The 23,987-nt window shown below is 44.1% G+C and overlaps 1 protein-coding gene across 4 annotated transcripts in view; it reads right to left on the bottom strand.

The window, feature by feature from the left end:
- Vps13d (vacuolar protein sorting 13 homolog D) overlaps window positions 1-23,987 on the bottom strand; it is a 227,041-nt gene that overhangs the window by 165,313 nt on the left and 37,741 nt on the right. For 3 of the 4 annotated variants that reach the window (XM_029539694.1, XM_021201317.2, XM_029539691.1), the window contains exons 19-25: window positions 19,320-21,533; window positions 17,780-17,931; window positions 13,501-14,532; window positions 9,976-10,066; window positions 8,354-8,480; window positions 6,339-6,519; window positions 3,560-3,742 (exon numbers count right to left, since the gene is read on the bottom strand). In XM_029539694.1, the coding sequence (XP_029395554.1) occupies window positions 3,560-3,742; window positions 6,339-6,519; window positions 8,354-8,480; window positions 9,976-10,066; window positions 13,501-14,532; window positions 17,780-17,931; window positions 19,320-21,533 (3,980 nt within the window). The remainder of the gene's footprint in view (window positions 1-3,559; window positions 3,743-6,338; window positions 6,520-8,353; window positions 8,481-9,975; window positions 10,067-13,500; window positions 14,533-17,779; window positions 17,932-19,319; window positions 21,534-23,987) is intronic. The other variant, XM_029539692.1, reaches the window with a different exon arrangement.

The raw sequence follows: 23,987 nt of genomic DNA on the forward strand, positions 1-23,987 counted from the left end.
CCCCAGGTATTAGAATGTATCTAAGGGACTACAGATGTGCCCCAGGTATTAGAATGCTTCCCTAGTTTGCAAGAAGTCCTGGGTCCAATGCCCAGCACCAAATAAACTGGATGTTGTGGCATACGCCTGTGATCCCAAGTGGAATGTACAGATCAGAGGCTCAAGATTAACCTCAATTATACATCAAGTTCAAAGCCAGCCTGGGATATAAACAAAAAGTATCTAATGGTAATACGACTGCAATAAAGTTAGTCCCCAAGAAGACATTTGTGCTTTCTAATGTCCCCAAATGCATTTACATTTCCCATCTCAGTAACCATAGAAATGAAACAAAAGGCAAACAAAGGAGGCTAGTCACCCATGTCAGATTCTGCTCCTACAGAGTAAAGTCAACCTTGAGATTCTCTTGAAAAGACCAGCCTCTTTCTTGCTGAGGGCTTTGGCTGATTGCAAGTGGAAAAGTTGATTCCACAACTTGGCATTTTCAACTTCCCTGGGTCTGCATGACCCCTCAGAGTCCTGTCTGTGTGTGGCTTCTGCATGGTGAGACAGCCCCTTCTCGCCCATCCCAGGTACCCTCCCTGGGATTATGAAAAACGTGGCACGGCTCTCTGGGGCTGCAGCAAAGCTGAGTCCTCAGCTTTGAAAAAGTTGAAAAGCCACAGCCTCTGCTTTCTGAGCAGTAATCAAAACTATCAGTAATGCAAACTTCCTGCATTTGTCTAAGGAGCATTACTAGGTAAATGCTACCATTTAAATGTTTCCACAGCAAAACTGCCTTGGTATTGTATACTTAAACTCCAGAGAGTTTGTTACTCTTTTATTTGACTTAATTCTACATCCTCTCTGCAGTTAGTTTAAATAAATCAATAGCTTGAGGAGATCAACCCCAAGCTTTTGAATGACTCTGACTTAGAAATTATGGTTTAAGCAAAATCTATGGTTGAGAAAAAGAAAAGACAAACACATGCCAGAATCCTAACATGTCCTCGGTAAAACAGGTTTCAGAGGCAACTGTCCCACATGTAGGAGTCATAAAACCTTGGGGCACAGGGTACCAGTGCTCCAGGGATCTACATGTGCTAAGTCAGGAGTATTTGCTGTTCTTGGGCCACTGGACACTGCATTAGACACACCCCACATGGGCAAGAAAATCAACAGACAAGTATAAATGCAGAGCATAAGAGGAAAGTATCAACTCAGAAACCATCCATCAGCACTGAGGTCGGATGGGCTGAGCTGCATGCTAAGTACACCAGATCACAGGGATCTAGACAAAAGACACATGCCACACAGCCTTATGGAATTCCACTGAACAACCAAGAGTCTGTAACAGAGCAGCTTTCCTGGGATGTCTGAATATAAAATGAGGTCATTCAAGAAGTACTAGCCAGGACTAAAAAGACTTTTAATACAGGCCTTAAGTAAGGCTTTCCTATACAGGCAAGAAGTAACTCCCCTAAAGCAGCCACACAAAAAGTAATAAAGCAGGCTTTGCATGCAGCAAAGTATTTCAAATGGTCAGTATTTAGGGGCTTCATTTGTTTTGTTTTAAGTACATGAATGTGAACTGACTACTGAATCCCATAAAGATGTTTTGTTTTATTCAGAATAACAGAGAGAGAGAGAGAGAGAGAGAGAGAGAGAGAGAGAGAGAGAGAGAGAGAGACCACATATACCTTGAAGAAAAGGCAATCTTTGTAGGTACTGCCACCTAAAATCAAATCCTCAAAAACAAAAACAGGAAAATTTTTGTCATTAAAATCTGTGCTGTGATTGGGCTTAACAAAAACTGGAATCTTTTTGTAAAAATGTCTTGCAATAGTTTGGTAATTCTTCATCCACAGCTAACTTTAGCGCACACTTGTCAGCCCTTATACAGACATGTATGGCACAGAAATGAGCTCATTCCCTTTCCTGGGAGGGGAGAGAAACAAAACACTGCTGCAGAACTAGATTACCATTTCTGACTACAGTTTACCTCGCCTCACATTCAGTATGATCTCAAAATAAAGATCTATTACTGACACATTCCAAAGAACTCACTGTCAATTCCTGTCACACTCCCTACACCTCCAGAGAGGGAGAGGGGCTAGAGACAAACTGCAATCATAAGAGCTATGGAGCTCCTTAAAAAAGCATGCACACTGGACTCACAGTTGCCCAGTGTGCACAAGTGTACACAAGAGAAGGTGGGACTCAAATGCATGCAAAAGAGGTCCCACTGCCCCTGACCCTGGGACATCCTTGTTCTTCTCTTCCAGCTCTGTAATGAGCTAGTGAACCTGCTTCCCCTGAGTTCAACAGACTTATAGCAACTTCCTGGATCTGAGGGAGGGGACTGTGTGAACCCCTAAGCTGTTGCTGGTTAGTCAGAAACAAGAGACACCTGGACCTGTGGCTGGTGTCCGAAGTAGGCCCAAGCTACCTAACCGCAGGTAGCTATACTACTTGGAGCATGTCCAGCAGGTTTCTCCAGTTAGAAAATGATATAGGGAAGGTCCTACATAGCTAGTGCCAGAAATGCTATGAAGAATGACAGACAATGGGTGTTCAACAATGACCAGCTCTTTACTACTATCTTCACTGTTCTGATGAGCTTACAATCAAGTTCTATCTCAACTCCTCAAGACTTATCTCTTTTCCTAGCAGGGCAACAAACAGGCACTGCTGGTGGGGATTCCAGGAAGTCCTATAGCCACACACAAATGATGAGTTTGTACTGAATAAACAGAGTACATGAAGGCTGGAGACTAGCAAGGAGTGGGGAGAGCATGCCCCGAGAATGACGGCATCTCTGCTGTTTTAGTAATGCCACTCAGCCTCCTGCAAGGCAGATGTCAGTGCCTAGGAGTGCCTCCAAGCTCAGCTCTGGAGCTCTCTGGCTGTTCATCCTCAGAGTCCTAGCCTTCCCTAATACAGAGTGAAAATGCTGGCAAACCTCACGCCGACCCTGAACACCTCCAAACATGGTAAGAAACAAATGCCCAGGTTATTTTAAAATGCAGAGCAGGGCATGATCGAACATTTTACCACTAAGACATTCGGTGTCTCCAGATAAAAACAGAACCAAATCATGAAAACAGCTCATCTAGAAAGGAATGCCTTTTTTAAAAAAATTTACTATTACAGTGTAAGTACATGATGTGTGGGTGTGAACAGGAGGACACATGAGTATCTGAAAGTAATTTTGGGGTCCGTTCTCTCATTCAGTCTCCTTCCAGGGACTGAACTTGATGGTCAGGCTTGGTGGCAAGCCTTTTTACCCACTGAGTGATCTCACCAGCCCAGAAATACTTTTATACATATAGATCACTGTAACAGAGGGAAGGCTGGTCCCACAGGGATGTTGGCTCAAACAATTAATTACACTTAATGAGTACTACAACTTAACAGTATTTCAGTTGAGGGTTATTGAAATGTCAATAAAAATGCTAAAGAAATCTCCCAGCCACAGGGCCTCAGGAGGACCAAAAGTCCCCGTGCTGTAGACTAGGGATTTTTCAGTTCCTATTCAAATGAGAATTAAACTGAACAGACACAAACACTGATGGCTCACCTTATCCTGTAAGGAGAAAGTCCCAGGAAAACCAGCAAAGAGAAATTTGTTCTTCACTTTCAACTTGCCCAGATTGGCTACTATCAGATTATTTGATCTGGAACTTTCTGGGATGAGAAGCACAGGGGCACCGGCCTCGATGTCCAGAAGAATCCTTGAGCAGCGCTGTGCCTGGTCCCTCACCTGGTAAGAAAGGAAAGTATCTGGAGGTTCAGCTAATTCTCCGATTTTATAATTGGACCTGCAGAGTCCAAAAAACTTTCATAAATGAACATAGCAATTAAAAAATGTGAGAGTTTATTTGTGCCACCAAAGTAAATTAGAATCAGAAACAAACTGATAATGCAAAGTCCTCAAATACTTGGAAACTAAATTTCATACTTCTAAGTAACCTACAGATTAGAGAATAAATCATAAAAGAAATTAGAAAATAATTTTACACACGTAAACCAAGGTAACAGGTACTCCTATCATCTCAGCAGTCTTACCAGGCCTAAGCTGCTTTTTCCTTTTTTCTTTCTGGTTCGTTGGCTAAATTGGGATTTTTCTTTTTGTTATTTCAAGACAGGTTTCTGTGTGGCCCTAGTTGTCCTAGAACTTGCTCTGTAAACCAGGCTGACCTCGAACTCAGAGATCTGCCTGTCTCTCCCTCTCAAGTACTAGGATTAAAAGTGTGTGCCACCATACCTGGCAAACCATTTATTTTATGCATATGTGTGTTTTCGTAAATATACATATGCGCACTATATGAGTACCTCGTGTCTGGGAAGAAAAAGAGGGTATCAGCTTCCCTGGAAATGGAGTTACAAACAGTAGTGAGCCACCATATGGGTGCTAGGAACCAAAACTGGGTGGCTGCTCTGCAAGAGCAGCCAATGCTCTTAGTCGCGGAGCCATCTGTGCTACTTTTTGAAGAGAAAGATACAACGTTTCAGTACAAAGAGGTTTTTTGGGGAGAGGGGGGAGCACTATAAGGATTGAATCTAGTGCTCTTAGTGAGCTACACCCACAAAACGACTCTTTAAACTTTTTATTTTATTTAATATGTGTGTGTGGTATGCGTGTTGGGGAGGAGGCATGCAATCTATGTCACACGTGCAGAGGTCAAAGGACAACTCTATGGAGTTGGTTCTCTCCTTTCACCTTTAAATGGATTCTACGGATCAAACTCAGGACAGCAGGCCTTTATACACATACCTTTAAACGCTGAGCCAACATTTTATATGCCCACCCACACTATCTCGCCAAGCATCATCATAACCCGTTAGCTGGTTTTCTTGTTACTATCATCCCACAAACATACACTGGGAGTGGCATTTTCTTTCAGAATGTAGCCACTGGTGGGTTGCCCATGCTCTAGTATAATCCCGACAATCATGTTTAAACAAGCAGCTAACTGGGCTCAATGGATTATTCAAAACAAAAGAGGAATTTGAGAGGGTGACTTTTTAAAAGTCTGAGAAGAGCTTGAGGGGAGAAGTAGGGGTATTAATGATAAAAATACATTGCATACATGTACAAAATTCTCAAAGGAAATAAATATTTTTAAATAATTTTTACAACATTAAAAAATCAATAGGAAAAATATCTAGGCAACATCGCACAGGCCTATAATTCCAATGGTTGAGCTATGGCAGTTGGATCATACATCTAAGGCCAGCTTAATTGACACAGTGAGTAAAATTCAGCCTGGCTTACACAGTAAGACAATGCCTCACAAAACAAGGTCTGACAAGAAAGGGGCCAGCAATGTAAGGCCTGGAGTCTATGACCAGCAACAAAGTGGGGGGAAATGATCACGGCATTAAGGATGTGACATATACCCATTCACACAACCAAATATCATAAACAATTTTTAAAGTTCTGTTGATCAGCACTCTGAAAGTAGCTTAATCTTTACAGTATTGGCAATATGTAAGCATCAGGATATGAATTTGGATCTCCAGAACCTACGCGTGTTGAGCAGATTTCATTGTAAACTTGATACTGTCTAGAAGCACAGAGTCTCGGTGAGGGAATCTTTACACTGGATAGGCCTGTGGGAATGTATGGGGAGGCGGTGTAGGGGACATCTAAACTGATGTGGGAGGACTCAACCCAGTATCACCTAGGCAGAGGACCCAGAGCTATGTAAGAATGGAGAATTCGAGCTGAGCAAGCAAGCGAGCATGCATGCATGCATGCATGCATTTCTCTCTGCTCTGGACTACGATGGAATGTGACCAGGTGCAAAAAGCTCTAGCTGCAGGGACTTTCCCACTATGACGCACTGTAACCTGGAATTATGTGTAAATAAACGCTTTCTTCCCTAAGTCACTTTTCCCATGGCACTTTATCAGAGCCACAGAATTGAAACTAGAACACCATGTACCCCCAGTGCTACGGAGAAGAGGCAGGAGGGTCTTAGTGACTTGCTGGCCAACCATGCTAACTGAACCAGAAAGCTTGAGGGACCCTATCTTCACATTCAGTAATTGATACCCAATGTCAACCTCTGATCCCATGCGCCCATATAAGCAAGCACGCACACACATGCGCACACATCTCACATTATTTTATTTTACTGTTATTCCTTAGATGCCTGTTTGTTTTCTAACTAGGGACAGAAAGGGGGTGGATCTGGATGGAAGGCGACAGGAGAGGAACTGAGACAAGCTGGGAAAGGGGAAACCATAATCAGATTATAAGATTAAAACCTATTTTCAATAAAAAGAGAACTTTTTTTTTAAGTTCCATAGATCAAATTCGAAAGGCAACCTGGAGGCATGATGCTACCCACCGTCTGACCCTCAATAGCAGCTCGCTGGCGCCCTAGGACATCTTGCAGCTGAGTGAAGTGTTGAATGAAGGCCACCACCTCGGCCTGAAAGCGCTGCGTGTGCACATACTGCACTGAGGCCATCTGGAGGCTCACACGAATGTCATGCTCCCTCTGAAGCAGAGGGTCTGGCTGCCCATATCTGGAAATTGGGACAAATAAAGGACTCAGACAGCAGAAAGACTGGAGTATTAAAAGAAAACTAAGATTGATTTAAGGGCTTCCCCTCCAAAAAGCTTTAGCTATTAAAATAGCAAGCCCCAAAAGCAAGCCTGTTAATAATTTTTCACACTGTGCTAAGGACATTAAACAAAGTGTAGTGTGGCAACCAAGGCAACCAAGAGTGGGTACCACTGAGCATAAAACTCACATTTCCAGAAGAAACCTAAGTTGCTCTGGCACAGCACCTCCTGTTCCTGCCTTAAGGGCTGCACTTGTTCCTGGCAGAGACTGTGACAATATAGGTCTGGGAAGAAATTATAAAAGCCCTGGAGAAATGGAGGCAGCAGAACGACTGCTTCTGGGGGAAAGGGGCTTCTAAAAACAGAGAGGGGTTTTCCCTGCCTTTGTGTCAGTGAAATGTAGACTGTAATGTCAAGTGTGGATTCAAAGATGAACAGTGACATTTACAGTCACTCAGGATCTAATGGGCCAAGATGCCATGGTAAGTGGGGGAAATTCATATTTACTAAGGAATGCACTTTGGTGCCAAGCAGAAAATTAAGAGTTCACATTGTCTCATTTACTGTAGACTTGTGTCATTTGTGATATATAAAATAAACCAATCAATCTAAGCCTGTAAGCTAATTCTCGGGAGAGAACAGTAATTACACAGTGAGGAGTTCTGAGACCTGATGCAGAGGGAGGCAAGGGAGACTGAACCCAGAGTTTTACACATGCTAGCAAGCAGGCTACTGCTAAGCTACATCCTCTGCCCACAGACAGGTTTTCTGGAACCACTTTTCTCAGCACTAATGGAACACTGAAAATGAGGGGGAACCCTATATAAGAATACACATTCTCTAATACCTCTCAAGAAAACTCAACATCAGGCTGGTGAGATGGCTCAGTGGGTAAGAGCACCCGACTGCTCTTCCAAAGGTCCAGAGTTCAAATCCCAGCAACCACATGGTGGCTCACAACCATCTGTAACAAGATCTGACTCCCTCTTCTGGAGTGTCTGAAGACAGCTACAGTGTACTTACATATAATAAATAAATAAATCAAAAAAAAAAAAAAAAAAAAGAAAGCTCAACACCTCATCCAGGAAACCATTCTTTAAAGTAAACAGGCCCTAAAGATACCCTCTAAAACCCAACAAGGCACACAATATAAGTCATATTTATTAGCAAAACCAGCACCCTCTCATTACTCAGCATGAGCAGTGCTCTCAGACTAGAATCATGCCAGGACACTCAGTGCTGTGTGGAAGCTTGGAGATTGCTCAACTCGGGCCCCATTACAAACATAGGAATGTGGCACACAGAGATGCTTTAGGTCATTCAGCAAGTTGGATGGAGGTGACAGTGCTAGGTCTTCTGATAACTGGGATTACGTCAATCCTATCCCATACTCATATGGCACTAAATAATCTCTAACACAAATCTTCTTTATTAAAATTCTATATAAATCAGGAGTCCTCAAAAGCTAGATCTTTTTAATTTTACTTTTAAAAGTAAATTTTTTTCCATTGTTTAATCAATAAGAATTTTAAACAGTAAGCTGGCAAGACAGTTCAGTGGATCAAGGCACTTTCTGTCAAGCTTCAAGACTTGGGTTCAATCCCCAGATCCCACATGATGCAATCAGAGAACCAACCCTGCAAGTTGTCCACTGTGGAAGACACATATATACAAATGTAAAACAATGTTGATAAAGAACTTCAAACACCAGTGATCCTGACACACAGTTAAAGCAGGGCTGTGTGCTTTACAGCAGTGATCATGACACAGCTAGAGAAGAGGTGCGTGCTTTACTTGAAAGTCTGGAAGATGAGCGCTTCCTCTCCGCTTGTGGTGAAACGTTCTCTGTAGAAGTCTCCATGTGGCGTGAGGTCACTCAGAGACAGGCTCCCGATGCTTCCTTGCAAGGCCAGGTCTCCTTCTATATGTGTCAAAATCAGAACATGTTATTATGGACCTTTTCTGAAATCACTTAATGCATCTGAATTAAAAATGATATGCACATGCCTCCACTTCCATCTTTTTGTTTTTTAAATCAAAATAAACGTCAGAAGTAAATTTTCAGATGCCAAGACACCAGGAAAACATTTCATATGCTATTTCTAAGGGTTTCAGTAACAAAGTTTAAAGGAGTTGAACAAGTCTAAACAACAACAACAACGTCTACACATGTCAGCAACACTGCATCCTAGGGGGTGCAGGAAAGGAATTAAACTAAAAGGACTGCCGACTTACAGAAGCAGGATTCTGAGAGCCAAGAAAGCCATAGCAGGGTCTACGCAATGAACTAAGAATATAAAAGAATGAGGAAGTATCTGTGTCAGCTGCTCAGGCAGCATGGAGTGGGCCTGGAGTGACTTGATAAAGGGGCGGATTTAGTGTGCTTGGGAGCTGGGGGAGCACACTCCTGGGGGGGGGTGGGAGGGGATGGAGATAGGTACTGAGGTACATGCTACTAGAACAGGAGTGTAATACGATCCTTCTTGGGGGTGGGGATGGGGTACAGTGGCCCCCTGGAGTTGGAGATCAGACTAGTCTGCATGAAGTTCTAGGCCAGCTACTAAAGAGGAAAAAACCAATAATAACATTACACAGCTGACACTATGCTCACCAAGGTATACACCTCTGGCAGACCAGATCAGCTCCCCAGGGACTAGAGACATACATATAGTTTGATTCCTAATGTCATCTAACAAAAATGCCATACTTATCCCAGTTAAAGACCACTTTTCTAGAATGCTAATATCAGAGCATGAGACCTCTGAGTTAGTCCATTTCATCTCCAAATGGTATTCCTGACATCGTGAAGGTATCAGCATCTTAATGTTCACTACTACATTACACACTCCTTAAGGAAGGAGTGGTGCTTAGGCTTGTGCTTTATACACCCTTCTAGTTACAACATGATGCTCAAGCAAGAATTCCAACCTGCAAACACCTGCCAGAATCGAGCCAGCTTTGCTGCAATGCCCTTCTATTCTCTCTTGGCACGCCCCTACTTAAGGATGCAAACAGAATGAGTCTGTCTCATTTTCTCACAGACAGCCCTTTGACCTGCCTGTAATCTAATCATTCATAGCTCCCCATTCCACTCTCAAAACTATCCCAATTTTAACAAAAATTTACCAGGTCACCCTACACAGAGAGAATGCTAGGAGCACATGTAACCTTCAGAAGTTTCTTGGGATGAGACGGGAGATAAGCAGGGAGGAAGTTGGTCCAGTCACCTTCCTTTGTAACAGGCAATGCTGATCCCAAGGCCCGGGTTTGCAGACCAGCACTGTAAATGATGGTCTTAGCAATTCCCACAATCAAGCCACAGTTATACACCTTACTTGGTGTGTGAGCACAAATCCCTTTGTCCTGAATGTTTGAATACTTACTAGATCATGAGTGCTTGATTTAGTCCCACTTACCAATCATCTCCATGTGTGCCATTAATTTGGACACATTTGCTTTAGCAAGCTCACTGGTGGCTTTACTTAGCACAAGAGAAAGTGAATGAACCTAGGATACAAGATACAATGCAAAAAGTTACTGAGGGGAACAAGAAACAACAGGACAGAATGAGTAACAACGACAACAGGCTTGGAAAGGTGAACATAAACATTATTTATCCATTTATCCATTTATTTATTTATTTATTTATTTATTTATTTATTTATTTATTTATTCAGTGTGTGTGTGTGTGTGTGTGTGTGTGTGTGTGTGTATCTATTCACAAACATGCACATGCCTTTGTGCATGCATGTGTTCACATGGGCACCTGTATATCTGGGCTTGTATATGTATATGGAGGTCAGAGGACAATCTGTGGGAATGAATGTTCTCTCCTACTTCTCCCACTGTGTGGATTCTGGAAATCCAAACTCAGATGGTCAAGCTTGCTAGCTGGCACTTACTTATACCTGCTGAGCTACCTCACTAGCCCAAACCTTATAAGATGCTAATTTCATTTATCCCCCAAAGGAAATTAGATGATGGAGCACATGAGGAAGGAATTCCAATTTCAGATCCTGCCATATCTCCTCTACATTCTTCTGTAGGTGGTAAGATGTTACATGGTACAAAAACAAGGTTCCCCATCTTGCACTGCACAGTTCTGACTCATAGATCTGTAAAAATCAGGTCTCATCTATAGAATCTATGTAGGCAAATGATAAAAATCCTGCCTTTGACCCATATTTAACCCAGGTCTCTGGACTTGAGGAGGACAGGAACAGGGACCTCTGTCTCAGGAATGGAATTCTCTAACAGAGGCTTCATTACACTAAAGTAACTCCAACTACTGAAAATACTATTATGTCTAAGAATTTGCTGGTCAGCCCCTAGCTCTTCTGCCCTAGGGACCGGGCACTAAGAAGAAAGGCGCAGGAGATGGAAGGATATGTGTGCCAGCATCCTTGTCCTTGAAGTCTGCACAGAGTAGGAGCTCAGGATTTGCCAGGGTAAGAAACTCCAAGAGGAAAAAAAAAGGAAAACAAAGGCAGAAGGAAGGGAAAGTACCATAAAGGGCAAGCACGTGGAAGGAGCACTGTTGTCAGAGCAGTGACCTTAGGCAGAGATGTTCTCATTCCTCTGACAGGTACCACAGAAGGATCACAAGACATCAGGATCCCATAAAATGGCAAAATAAAATCCCTAGGCATCAAATCTCCAATGATCAGACACCCTGGGTCTAAAAATGCTTTGTGGGAAGGAACCCAGATGTCGCTTCCTAAATCTCCTTCATGGCATGGCATCTTCACATCACTGAGAAAGGACCAGCTGTCCTCTGCCTCCTGACTCAAGAGTGACAAGAAGCACTTGCCACTTGGGTGCGCCTGAATCTGATCCACCTACTCCTGACCCCAGAGGCAGGCTGACGTCATAGGGAAGGAGGGGCCCAAATGGCTATGGAGACCAAGAGGGACGGCTCACTTTGCACAGCAAATGGGACACTGACTCAGAGTTCATTGTTGTTTTACTGTCTTCTTCTTATTCCATAGCTGAGAAAACTCACCTCAGGAAGCCTAGCACTGCAGAGCCCACAGGGAAGGCCTGAAATCTCTCAAACGATTCCCGCCTCCATAGTTCATCCAGACAAAGGCATCTGTGCAACAGTCTGGAAATCTGAGTATGGCCTGATAGTTTTGCATAACACCAAGTCATGACTGTCAATGTAGTGAGAGGGACAATGACTATGGTTATATAAGAAAAATACCCATTTTTTTCCTAGAAACAAATGTGGGGGTGTAACTGTAGACTTCTCTTATGTCTGTTTTTTAGACAGTCCCATTAATTAGCTTTAAGTGTATTAACATTTATTTATGTGTATGTGTGTACAGGCATGCATGTGCCCACAAGCAGAGGTCAGAGGACAACTTTCAAGAGTCAGTTCTTTCCTTCTATCGGGCTTGACAGCAGACACCTCTACCCACTAAACCATCTGACCAGCCCTAGAATTTGCTTTAAAAGACTTCAGTGAAGAAGAAATAAAGGTGATAGATTATCATATTGGGAATATTGAGGCTCATGATACATTTCCTCTGTGATATATGAGAAATCCATCCTAATAAAAATGCTCAAAAATTCTTGTTTGAAAACCTACATTGTTAAGGAGCATTTATCTAGTCCTGTTCTCCTACAGCATTGTATGTATAGCCCTCAGGAGCACACCACATCTTATAGCAGGAAAGGATTGCTAAGGCACATCTCCACAGGCACAGAGAACAAGGCCCCCATAATAAAATACCAAATCCAGCCAGAGAATGACTGAACACTGCCACTTCCAGTCATCTTGATAGGCCCCACGCCCCAGAGCCTCAGAGAACTGTCAAGTAGTGTGCTCATCACCTTCCCCACCCCCACCCCACCACCACCATTGAGTAAGAGGCAGAACTGGCTTTTCCCCCATCTCTCCCTCCCAGGCTTCCTGCTTCTAGAGGAGTGAAGCCTGCTGTGGGGTAGAGAAGCAAGACAACACCAGCATAGGGTAATAGAGTTTCCTTCCTGGCTACTCCCAACAGTGCATATAAGGCCGAATGTTCCAAGGTATACAGATGAAGATCTTCCTCCCCAAGCACACAGAAGTTACCAGCTGCTGCTGCACAGATGTCAGAACTCTGACAGGTAGGTGCTAGTTACAACAGACCTGTATAGCCCCCAGCTGGTTAACTCCATGTACCTACCTGCTGTTCCATCATAAACGACAGACTGTCTATTTGCTACCTCTTTTTTTTTTTAATATTTACAATATGAATATCAAGGTTAAGTTACAATCATGAAAGTCCACATCAAAATAAAAACTGTAACAGCAACCACTGGATGCTTGTTAGATTGAGGGTCTCACAATCATCTCATCTAAAGCTTGGGACCACCCTCTCTATAGACACTGCTGCATACTGCCCAGTTTACAGATAAAATCCCTGAAAAGGAAGAGGTTCCCTGATCCACCCAGGGCCACAGCTGCAGTGCAAGAGTCAGGATGCTAACAGCCAATCTAACTGCACACTGCATTCTGTAACCACACTGCATTTGCTACAGCAAGCCCAGCAAATGCCAAGAATGCTGTGAGAGGGTGGGGAGCTAACAAGAAAGCCTCACACAGAAGCTGTGTAGTAGAAGCTGTTACCATGCACATTTGGCTAGGTGTTTTGCATATGGACCTCACATCGTCATAAAACATGGATGATGAGGAAACAGGCTAGAGAAGCAAAAAGGATTCCCTGGAATAATATGGCCAGGGGAAGGACAGGCTGCTTAAACTACATATTCTCTCTGCCTCTAGATGGGTTTTAAAACAAAACCCTTCCTATGACACCGACATCACTGAAGTCTCTATTTCTTAACAGCCAGGCAGAGACTACACAGCCCTCTGCCAATCAGAGCTCCTTCAAGGACAAATGTAAAATGCTTATATTTAGATATGACTCAAACTCATCCTCAGAGTGTAACGGTACCTTGAGATCCAGCTTGGAGTTCACTGGCTCCTGGAGCTCAGATTCCATGGAAGCACTAGACCCTGCCTTCACGTTCTGGGGAAGGCCTTCAGGTGGCACTTTCATTGCATGGTTGTCTGCAGTGGAGCCAATCCCAAAAAAGTCCAGTATCACCACCCAGGTTTGCAGGGTGATCAACACATCCAAGCAGTTAAAGTCAACATCGATGCTTCGATTAATGCGGCCGTAACTGGAAGAGAACTCTGGATGCTTTTTATCCACCAAGAATATATTGATGTGGACCAAGGAATCGTCAAATTTACTCTTTCCAACAAGCATATTGGGCTCATCCACAGAGGGAGAAGGAGGTGGAGTCTGGGGGCAGCTCTTGTCCTGGACTTCCTTTTGCTTTTTCCGACATGTGGAAATAGGTCTTTGATACAACTGGAAGACATTAGGTGCTTCCTCCATGTGGGAAGGGAGAGACCGGGGCATGTCAGGATACTCTACACTAGATACCGAAGGGCAAGACTGAGAGAGATACTCCTTCTGTGCTAAACTAGACGGCTTGGGAGCCCCCCGAGATACCATCAGGCTCTTGTACTTAGAGTCCGGATTCTTCTCCAGTAAATCTTCCATGAGGAGTGAACGCAGGGCAATTTGGATGGATAAGGTCTGTGGGTGATCTTTACTGAACTCCACCTCAAAATCCTGAAATTTTAAGCTCACAAGCCCTTGGGCCCCCAAAGTCAGATCGCCGCTCAGCTGAACCTGCAACTCTGATATACAGAAGTTGGCTTGAATCTGAGTGAAGGCTTTGGCTTCCTTCACAGACAAGGACTTCTGAGAAGTGCTAGAAAAACTGGAGTGGCTGAACAATCCATTCTCCTTCTTCTCCACAGAAGGTTCTCCGCAGGAACTGACTTGGGGCAGTGGAGAGTTAGGGCAGGGGGAGGTCGAGGCACTGGCTGCAAACTTATTCAGATCTTCACTGTAAACGAGGTTGTCCATCGTCTGTAACACCTGCTCGTACACGTGCTTGGCTAACACCACCTGCATTCAAAGGGAACAGCCCCGTTACTCCAGAACCGTTTAAAATGTATTTGTAATTTTGTGTATGAAAAAAGGGGGCATGCACAAGGAGTTTGGGGGTACACATGGGTCCAAGTGCCCATGGAGGTTAGAAGAGCCAGACCGCCCCCCCACCCCAGGAAGGTTAAAGGCAGCTGACAGCTCCCTGACATGGGTGTTGGGAACGGAGCTCAGGTCCTCTAGAAGAGCCTAAGAGCCCTAGCCACTGAGCCATCTCACCAGCTCCCTCCAACTCTATTATCATCACACAGACCCTCAAGTCTCAGCTGGTATTTCTATGTTTGCCAAGAGGCTCTAAGTTAGTTGGCATCGAGGACCATCATTTCTTTCCTGCCCTTTCTTTTTCCTTCTCACACCTGTTTACAAAGCTCTCCTTAGCCACTCGCAGAATAATCTACACACATCTATGTGCAGCAAGTACTCCCTAGATAGAGTCAGCATAGCCACTCTTTCTAACCACACAAAATAACTGCAGAAAGCAAGGAGACTTCCAAACATCTAATGTGGGCACAGCACGGGACTGAAAGACAAGACTCTAAAACTGCCGCCGATCAGCAGTCAGCAGGACAAACAATGGTTAGTACTTTTCAAAAGTTATGCAGATCTGCAATTATATATTTCTTTCTCTCTTACAGTTTCCATTGTTGGCGCCTGCGTGGGGCCCAGAACACAATAGGCAAACACTGTCAGTGAGCTGCACCCCAGGCTTCTTACTTTCTTTTAGTTAGAATTTCTTATTTAAAAATATTTTCAAGTACATCTTTTTTACTAATTAAGGGCAATTAACAGAGGGATCGCAACTCCGGTACAGAAATTTTGACAGACTTGGAAAGTGACCGTTCTGTAACCCCTAATTTAATCTTCATCCCCACAGAGTTCATTAGTGGAATGAAGCAACAGAATGACTGACAGGGAATTTTACAAGTGAGAGATCAGGCTCTTGCCACCCACACATCCTCATCAAATGCAGACATTTGTATGACAGACACAACGTAACCGGAGGTGCTTGACAGCACCTGCTTGGGAAGCTCTAGCCAAAAGAGTAGGAGAGCTAAGAAAGACCAGAATCCCGGGAAGCCTGGGTGGTTCACAGCAATACTGGCTCCAGTTCAGAAAGACGCAAAGGCACCACATTGGTCACTCTGTAGGCAACTGGCCAGTTTCCACACAGAATTAGACCATGGCAGATGAGGCAGGGCAGATCCAGAGAGCCCTAAAAGATACTATACCTAACTGCTACGGAGCCTGCTTGGACCTGATGCAAGCAAACCAGAGTGAAGACGCTCCTGAGAGTCAAATACCATCACAATACATAGGAAGACAAAGTTCAGAGAGAGACATTCAAAATAGACAAGATGAAGTGAAATAAAGCCTGAGATCTGCCTTAAAATGTTTCCTTTAAAAAAATTGTTTATATCCTTGTGTGCAGTGTATTCATGTGCTGTGGCAGGTATAGAAAGAAGTCATAACACAATACTGTGGAGTTGATTTTCTTCTTCCTCCTTATGTAGGTTCTGGAGAGGGAACCTGGTTTACCAAGTTTTCAAAGCAAACACTTTTAACACTAAAGTGCTTACCTAAATCATTTCACCTGTTCCCTGCCCCAAACTCTTTCATTACAAAATAAAAATAAAAAATAAAATAAATAAATAAACAAGAGTCAAGTACTGGAAGGTAGAAGCAGGGAAATCAGACATTCAAGGTCATCCTCAATAGCATAGCAAGTTAGAGGCCAGCCTGGGCTACATGAGACCCTGTCTCAATTAAAGTGAACGAGGGTGCCTGGAGAGATGGCTCATGACTAAGAGTAATACATGGTCTTATTGAGGACCCAAGTTCAATGCCCAGCACCCATACTCTCAACCACCTGTCACTCCAGTCCGAGGGGATTTGATGTCTTCTTCTGGCCTCTACGAACACTAGGCACACATGCAAATAAAACACCCACACATACAGAATAAAAAAGTTAACTTTAAAAAAGACAAAGAGAGCTGGGGGGGGGGGGGTTCTTACTCAAAGACTCACACCTAGGAGCCACTGATACTAGTCAAATTTGTGACCATCTACAGCCTGACAGAGGAACCACTGTCCTAAGATTCTGAAAACACTTATTTTATAACCTTACTCTTTCCTCTAGTCCTGTAAAATCAGGAAAAGAAATTACTTGTGAAGAAAGGATACATATGGACATAATGTACACACACATACCTAACTGGTGCCCATTCAATTCAGAAAGGGCAAGCCTAACTTTACTCTGTTGAAAGGATCTGTCAATGGCTCGAATAATCACATTGTTCTACAGTCTTTCCCAACTGTGTCCAAAGTGAGATAAAAATTATATTCTCCTGGGAAAGAGCAACTGGCTTTTTAGGTAGTAATTCCCTATCCACACTGGGGAATGGGACAAGAGATCTACTTTGTTTCTTTGTGACACATGAAGAAAGCCATTGCCAGGGACATAATGGCACAACCAAAGGATCCCATGCTACCGAGGGCAGCAGGGCATATGTGTAATCCCAAAACTTTGGAGATGGAGTCAAGAGAACCATGAATTCAGAGTCAGCCTGGGCTAAAGAGTTAGACAAGGCTCAATGTTTACTAGAGCAAATTAACAAGATATATGTACACTGCTGATATGTCCCTGAATTTACATATTTTCTTTCAACACTTAATGTACCAAAATATGTACCATTATAATCTGAGTACTATATACACTATAAATATAAAATGAATACAGATTGGGCTGAAGAAATGGCTCAGTGACTAGAGTTCCTGGTGTTGCAGAGGACTTGGGTTCAATTCTCTGCGCCCACACAGTAGCTCACAATCATCCACATCCATAATTCTAGTTTCGCAGAATCGGGCACCCTCATCTGGCCTACTTGGGCACCAAGCACTACACAATTCACTCCATACACGCACACAAAATACTCATACACATAAAAATAAATAAAGCTGAAATAAACACACACAAACAAACTTAGAAAAATTCCTCCTAATCTGAAATCAAAATAACCCTGAAAGCTAAAATCATTTCGGACTTCAAATTAGAGATCACAGATGCTCAACCATAAGGATTCTGCAAATGTCCCAAATAAACAGTTCCCAAGCCTAAAATGTACCTTTATCTCCCACATCTCAGACAAGGAATAATATCTGATTGGCTCTGAACTGCCCTAACTTGAAAATCAATCCTGTGTGTGTTTACCTGAACTGGGTTGACAAACTTTCCTTCAATCTTCATGATGCTGGACGTCCCCAGCTCATCTGGACTTAGGGAGAAAGTCAGCTCAGATTCTCTCTCGATAGGGATCTTCTCCAGCTTAAACTGGATGGTGGTATTGTTCAGGATATGAAAGGCTGGCCGAAGAGAGCAGAAGTGACAGCATGAACACTGGTATCTGGTTTGTTACTGATGATCTACTCCTGTGTATACAATAAAGCCTGGGAGTTATCCGGTGGCAGGTTGGCCTTACAGCTGAGTCTATGACTGAGACCCAAATGCACAGCAAGTAGAAACACAAGGCAAGTTTACAAGGGAAAAAGAAGGTACTTTCATGGCATGTTCTGCTTGGCACCTTGAAAATATGAAATGGTAAGGCTGCAAAGATAGCTCAAAGGATAAGAAAGGCCAGAATTCGATCTCTGGAACCCACATGGCTGAAAGAGAAAACCAACTTCCACAAGTTGTTCTCTGACCTCTGGACGCAGCACTGTAACATGCATGCACGCGGACACATACCCCAGATAAATACACTTTAAAATGTATCTGACATGGCAAACACTGAGTCAGTCCATTCTTTTAGCCATGGGTGCTAGGTTTCCAAGCCAGACTGCCCCTTCCATGGCTTTTAGTAATAGGCCCAGCTTTCTGAGGCCTCAAGACAGTATTCTAGCTGAACGCTCATTCCAAGCACAGAAAAGAACTGTTTACTAAGCATAGAAATGAAGGACTGGCTGGATGCAGCCCAGTGGTTAAGAGCACATCTAGCACATTAGAAGCTGGCTCTCCAAATTTTAAATGAGATCATGAATGATGTTCTGAGAACCACAGACATTTTCAAGGGCATTACCTTCTTCAGCAATGAGCAGTCTCTAGAATGTTTCTGATTCTGTAGTTGTACTGCCTAGGTCTAACTGACCATATCCAGAATACAAACGAGAAAATGTCATTTCTTGTACCCCTCACAAACCCACTTAGAAGAATCAGAGCACTAAAGAAGCCTAACACACCCAGAGACCAAGTTTCCTTTTGTATTTACATTAAACTCTCGTACTACCTTAGGCTGCAATGTTTAAAAATGTATAGCTTAAGACAAAAGAATAAAACCAGTACATAAAATGAGGTCATACTATATATATCTCCACTGAGACAGCCTAGAAAAGGAGCATTCACCCAGCTGCAAACCCTTCACAAACAGGGTTTCTCTGTGCAACCCTGGATGTCCTAAAACTCACAGTGTAGACCTGGCTGACCTCAAACTCACAGAGATCTACCTGCCTCCACCTCTAGAGTGCTGAGATTAAAAGTGTAATGCCACCACACCCGGCTCAAAGTACATTATTTTATCCAAAGAGAGAAAGTAACCATGCCAGCTCTCTACAAAACTGTTAACACCACTATGATTGTTCGCACATTAACCAGAGATAACCCTAAAAGGAAGGGACTGTATTATTTTCAGGGACACATACACAGGAGCTGAGTTTAGAACCTTTACACACACTCAAAACATGTTTCTGCTTCTCACCTTGGCCTCTATGCAAAGATTCAAAGAAATCGTGTCGTGTGAAGTGAGCCTCCTCCTGACTGTTAACACTGGCTGACCCGGAGGGTGGGCAAAATGTCCGACTGGCTTCAGGCCCAGCACTGTCCCTGCTTGCTAGCTGAGTGCAATTCAAAGAATAGAGTTTAATGTCTTTGATTTCCACCTGCAGGCGGTCACTTCTGGATTCATCATCTCCTGCCACAAAATTCTGGATGAATATTTGTCCCAAGTGTCCCACCAACAGCTCAGGACTCCCAGGCCTCCGAGGGATAGAAACAACTGGAGACTCGATGTTTATGTTCAAGATAAGCTTCACGGTGTCCGATCGAGGGGAAGGAAGGCCAAACCCATAGATTTCATTCTCCTCCAAGACAAAGGGCTCCCGGGCCTTCTTCGGGGTTTCGAAGAGTGACACCATCTCACTGTACTCGGCAGTCTTGGTGGCTAACACTGTAGTCACTTTGGTGGCTGCACTTTTTAACATACTGCGAAAATTCTCTTCCAGCTCATCCATAGATAATGTCAACTCCTTCAAGAATTTAGCAGAGTGGTTATAATGCAGAGAGGCCATCTTCAGATTGAGAAAGCATTCCTGTTTTGATTTCTCAGCAAAGGTGAAACTCAAGGCTTCAGACAGGGCTGCATCTTCCATTCTGACAAACACACTTTCAAAATAGCCAATGTCGCTGACAATGTTCTCATAGCCTACAGAATTTCCAATGCTGACGACATACTGGTTCTTCACATTCTCTTGGGTCAGATCCATGAGCTGCAAACAGCCAAGAGAGCCGTTCATGTCAAATGAGCTGCCCATTGACACATTTACCTTGGTGCCACCAATACTGGCTGTTGCGATTTTCCTGCCATGTCTCTCCCCGTCAGCCATGCCCACTGTCCGAAGCAGCAGGAGGTTGAGCCTGTGGATCTCCACAGCAACCTCTGTGTTTTGCTCGTAAGTTGACTGGATTGTGCCCTGATCCATAATGCTTCTCTCAAGGTCAGTCATCAGGGGCTGGGGGCTCACATCATCCTTTTCCTTAGGGAAGGATTTCTGAAGAAAGCCAATGAGCTCCACAATTGTCTCTGGGTTTAGGATAATGTCCAAATTATTGACCTGAAGGGAAATGACCTGCAGGGTGCAGTCCAAGTTCATGGACGGGCACTCTGAACTCACAAACTGATACTCCAGTTTAATGAGGGACTCTTGTTCTTTGGTGAGAATTTTATCCAGGGAAACACTAGTGGCTGATTGGTCGTTGAGGGTGGCCACATCAGTTTGGAAGGCCACATTAGGTCCAGAGACAGGAGACTGTGCCCTGCTATCCCGGAGGCTTCCTGTGGGAATATCAAAACTCAGATTCTTATGTGAAGCCATCAAAAGGTCAAAATCCGCACCATAAGTCTGCATGGTGTCCACCAGAAGCAATCCGTGAACAGTCAGGGAGACCTCAGCATCATAAGGCCTTTTCACAAAGTGTGCGTTGGTGCCAAACACCTTGAGCACTGAGATGTAGCGGCCACTGCTCTCAACACCAAGCTGCATGCAGTTCACCTTGAATTCCGCTAGGAGGAGCTGTGACTCCACCAGCACCTCCCTTGTGTGCTGCTCCAGCATCACAATACTCTGGGTCAAGTTCATTACTGAATCCTGCAAACTTCCCCGAGGTCCTTCCTGGGGGAAAATCTTCTCTCTGATCTGGGTGTCGGAGGGCTTTGTTTCTGGAGTGGTAAGGAGAGCAAAGCAGTTCCTCAGGGCAGATATTTTCTCTTCATTGATGTGGATTTTTAAGTCTGGTAAGTTGCCAGAGAGCACAGCCCCGGGGTACTTGGGGTCTGACGTGTAAATCAGCCGACGCTCTAACTGTAGGTGAACATTGAACTTCTCAACTACATGTGTTGGCCCCACATCGATGTCCTGCACGCGTTTCCAGTTGTCTCTCACGCGCCCTACCATGACCTGTAGGTCCATGAATGTCAAGGAATACCTCTCATACATCTGTGTGCTCATGAGATGAGCCTGGAGCTGTTCCTCGCTGAACTCCACTCCAGAAAAGGGTGGTGTTTTCTCTCCATTGCTACTGCTGGGCTCTGGAGGTGGGGTGCTGGGAGGTGTGGCAAGAGGGGTCTTATATTCATCGTCACTGAACTGATTCTCTTCAGAGGCCGAGCCATCCCCACTTTTCCTCCTAGAGTCTGCTACAAGGAGAAATGAAAAGATCCTAAGGTGAAAGCCTCCGACTTGTTCCCTCCCTCCCTTATTAAATAAGGAGGACTGGGGCGATGTCTCAGTGCTTAGGAGCACTTTCTGCTCTTGCAGAAGACCCAGGATGGACTCCCAGCACCCACATGGCAATTCATGGAAGTTGCCTGTAACTCCACGTCCAGGAAACCCGATGCCCTCTTTAGCCTCTTCAGGCTCCTGCACAGACTTGGTACACAAAAACTTAGACAATTCACATTAAAAACTCAATTTTTCGAAAAGAATCTCAAATTCCACCATAGACATAGATTTAAAATCTTGAGAATTCTATTATAATATATTTCAGCACTTCTGAGGCAGAGGCAGGCAGAACACTCTAAGTCTGAGAACAGCCAACTCTACATAGTAAATTCCAAGCCTGCCAGGCCTACATTGTGAGTCCCTGCCTCTTATTATGAAAGATGAGGAGGAGGAAGAGGAAGAAGAGGGGAAGGGAGAGGAAGACGAGGAGGAAGAACAAGAAAACGAAAGGTTCCACTAAGCTGATGGCTTATAAGTAGATGACAGACTTAACACTGTGTAACTGCTATTCATTTAGTGTGAACTTATCTATTAAACTGAAAACCAAAGTACAAAGAGTAAACCTGTAGGTAAAAATCCCTCCTAGCTCACACTAGGATGCTGAGGCCACAGCCACTGCCAGCATTCTCACGCCTTATCACGGGCAGGGCTGCTGACACAACTCTCTCACAGCATTCTCCAAACTTAAACTTCTCCACTTATTGTAGCCTTCATTTTGTTTCTCTTCTAGAATATTCTTGCTCTACACAATATCCTTATCTGGCACATAAAGGTGGAAAAAGAAAACCAACAACACAAAGATGTCCCTCAACTGAAAATGGATAAAGAAAATGTGGTACATCTACACTATGGAATACTATTCAGCTATTAAAAACAAAGACATCAAGATTTTTGCAGGCAAATGGATGAGTCTTGAGGATATCATCCAGAGTGAGGTAACCTAGTTCAGAAAGGATATGCATGGTATACACTCACTCATTATTATTATTAGTGGATATTAACCATAAAATACAGGTATGGCACTACATTACACAGACCCAAAAAGCTAAACAAGAATGAAGGTCTAAGGGAGGAAACTTGAATCTCAGTTAGGAGGAGGAATATAACAGTCATAGGAGTCAGACGGAGGGAGGTAAATGGGAAGGAGGAGGCATGGGGAGAGGAATGGGGCAGGGGGCGGGTTCAGCTGTGGAGGACAGGAAAGATAGCTAGACAGCAATGCAAATGAAGGGAAATCTGCCAGTGAAGGGAATGAGGGGGGTGGGGGGCATCTCCAGGGACAAACAGAGACCTGGGATAAAGGAGGCACCCCAGAATCAATGACGGTGACCTTAGCTGTGACTCACAGCATTGGGGATATGGATCCTGAAAAGGCCATTACCTGATGAAGCCAGGCGGCAACCCCAGCAGAGCGACAGAGACTCCAACCCACCCACAAACCTTTCAACCCAAAATGTATCCTGTCTACAAGAAATGCTGGCAAGACTGAGGGAGTGGCCAACCGATAGCTGGCCCAACTAGAGACCCATCCCTTTGCACACACCAATCCCTGACAATATTAATGATAGTTTATTATGCCTGCAGACAGGAGCATGTTATCCTCTAAGAGGCTCCACCCAGCAGCTGACTCAGACAGATACAGACATCCACAGCCAAACACTGGATGAAGCTTGGGGACTCTAATGGAAGACTAGGAGGAAGGATTAAGAGCCCAGAAGGGAATAGGAACTCCAGAGGAAAACCAACAGAGTCAACTAATCTGGATGTTTGTGGCTCTCAGAATTTGAACCATCAACCAAAGAAAATAAAATGGCTAGACCTAGACCTCCCCACATGTATGTAGCAGATGTGTTGCTTTGTCTTCATGTGGGTCCTGAACAACTTGAATGGGGGCTCTCCCAAAAGCTATTGCCTGTATGTGGGAGATGTTCTATTTGGGCTGCCTTGTCTGGCATCAGTGGGAAAAGATGTGCTTAGCCTCGAAGAGACTTGAAGTGCAGGGGGAGGGGGGAGAGGAATAGCCAGGGGATGCCCAACAGTTAAAGGGGAGAAGGGATGGGAAAGGACTGTGGGAGGGGTTACTAGGAGGGGGGACAATGAGTGGGAATGTAAAGTGAATAAATAAAACAATTAATTAAAAAAAAGATGGGGCCAGGCGTGGTGGCGCATGCCTTTAATCCCAGCACTCGGGAGGCAGAGGCAGGCGGATTTCTGAGTTCGAGGCCAGCCTGGTCTACAGAGTGAGTTCCAGGACAGCCAGGGCTACACAGAGAAACCCTGTCTCCAAAAAAAAAAAAAAATGGGCTGGGGAGATGGCTCAGCAGATAAGAGCACTGACTGCTTGTGGACGTTGTACATCGTGGTGCGNA

This window comes from Mus pahari, chromosome 6 (genome assembly GCF_900095145.1).
Source record: "Mus pahari chromosome 6, PAHARI_EIJ_v1.1, whole genome shotgun sequence".
In the NCBI taxonomy this organism is placed as follows: Eukaryota; Metazoa; Chordata; class Mammalia; order Rodentia; family Muridae; genus Mus; species Mus pahari.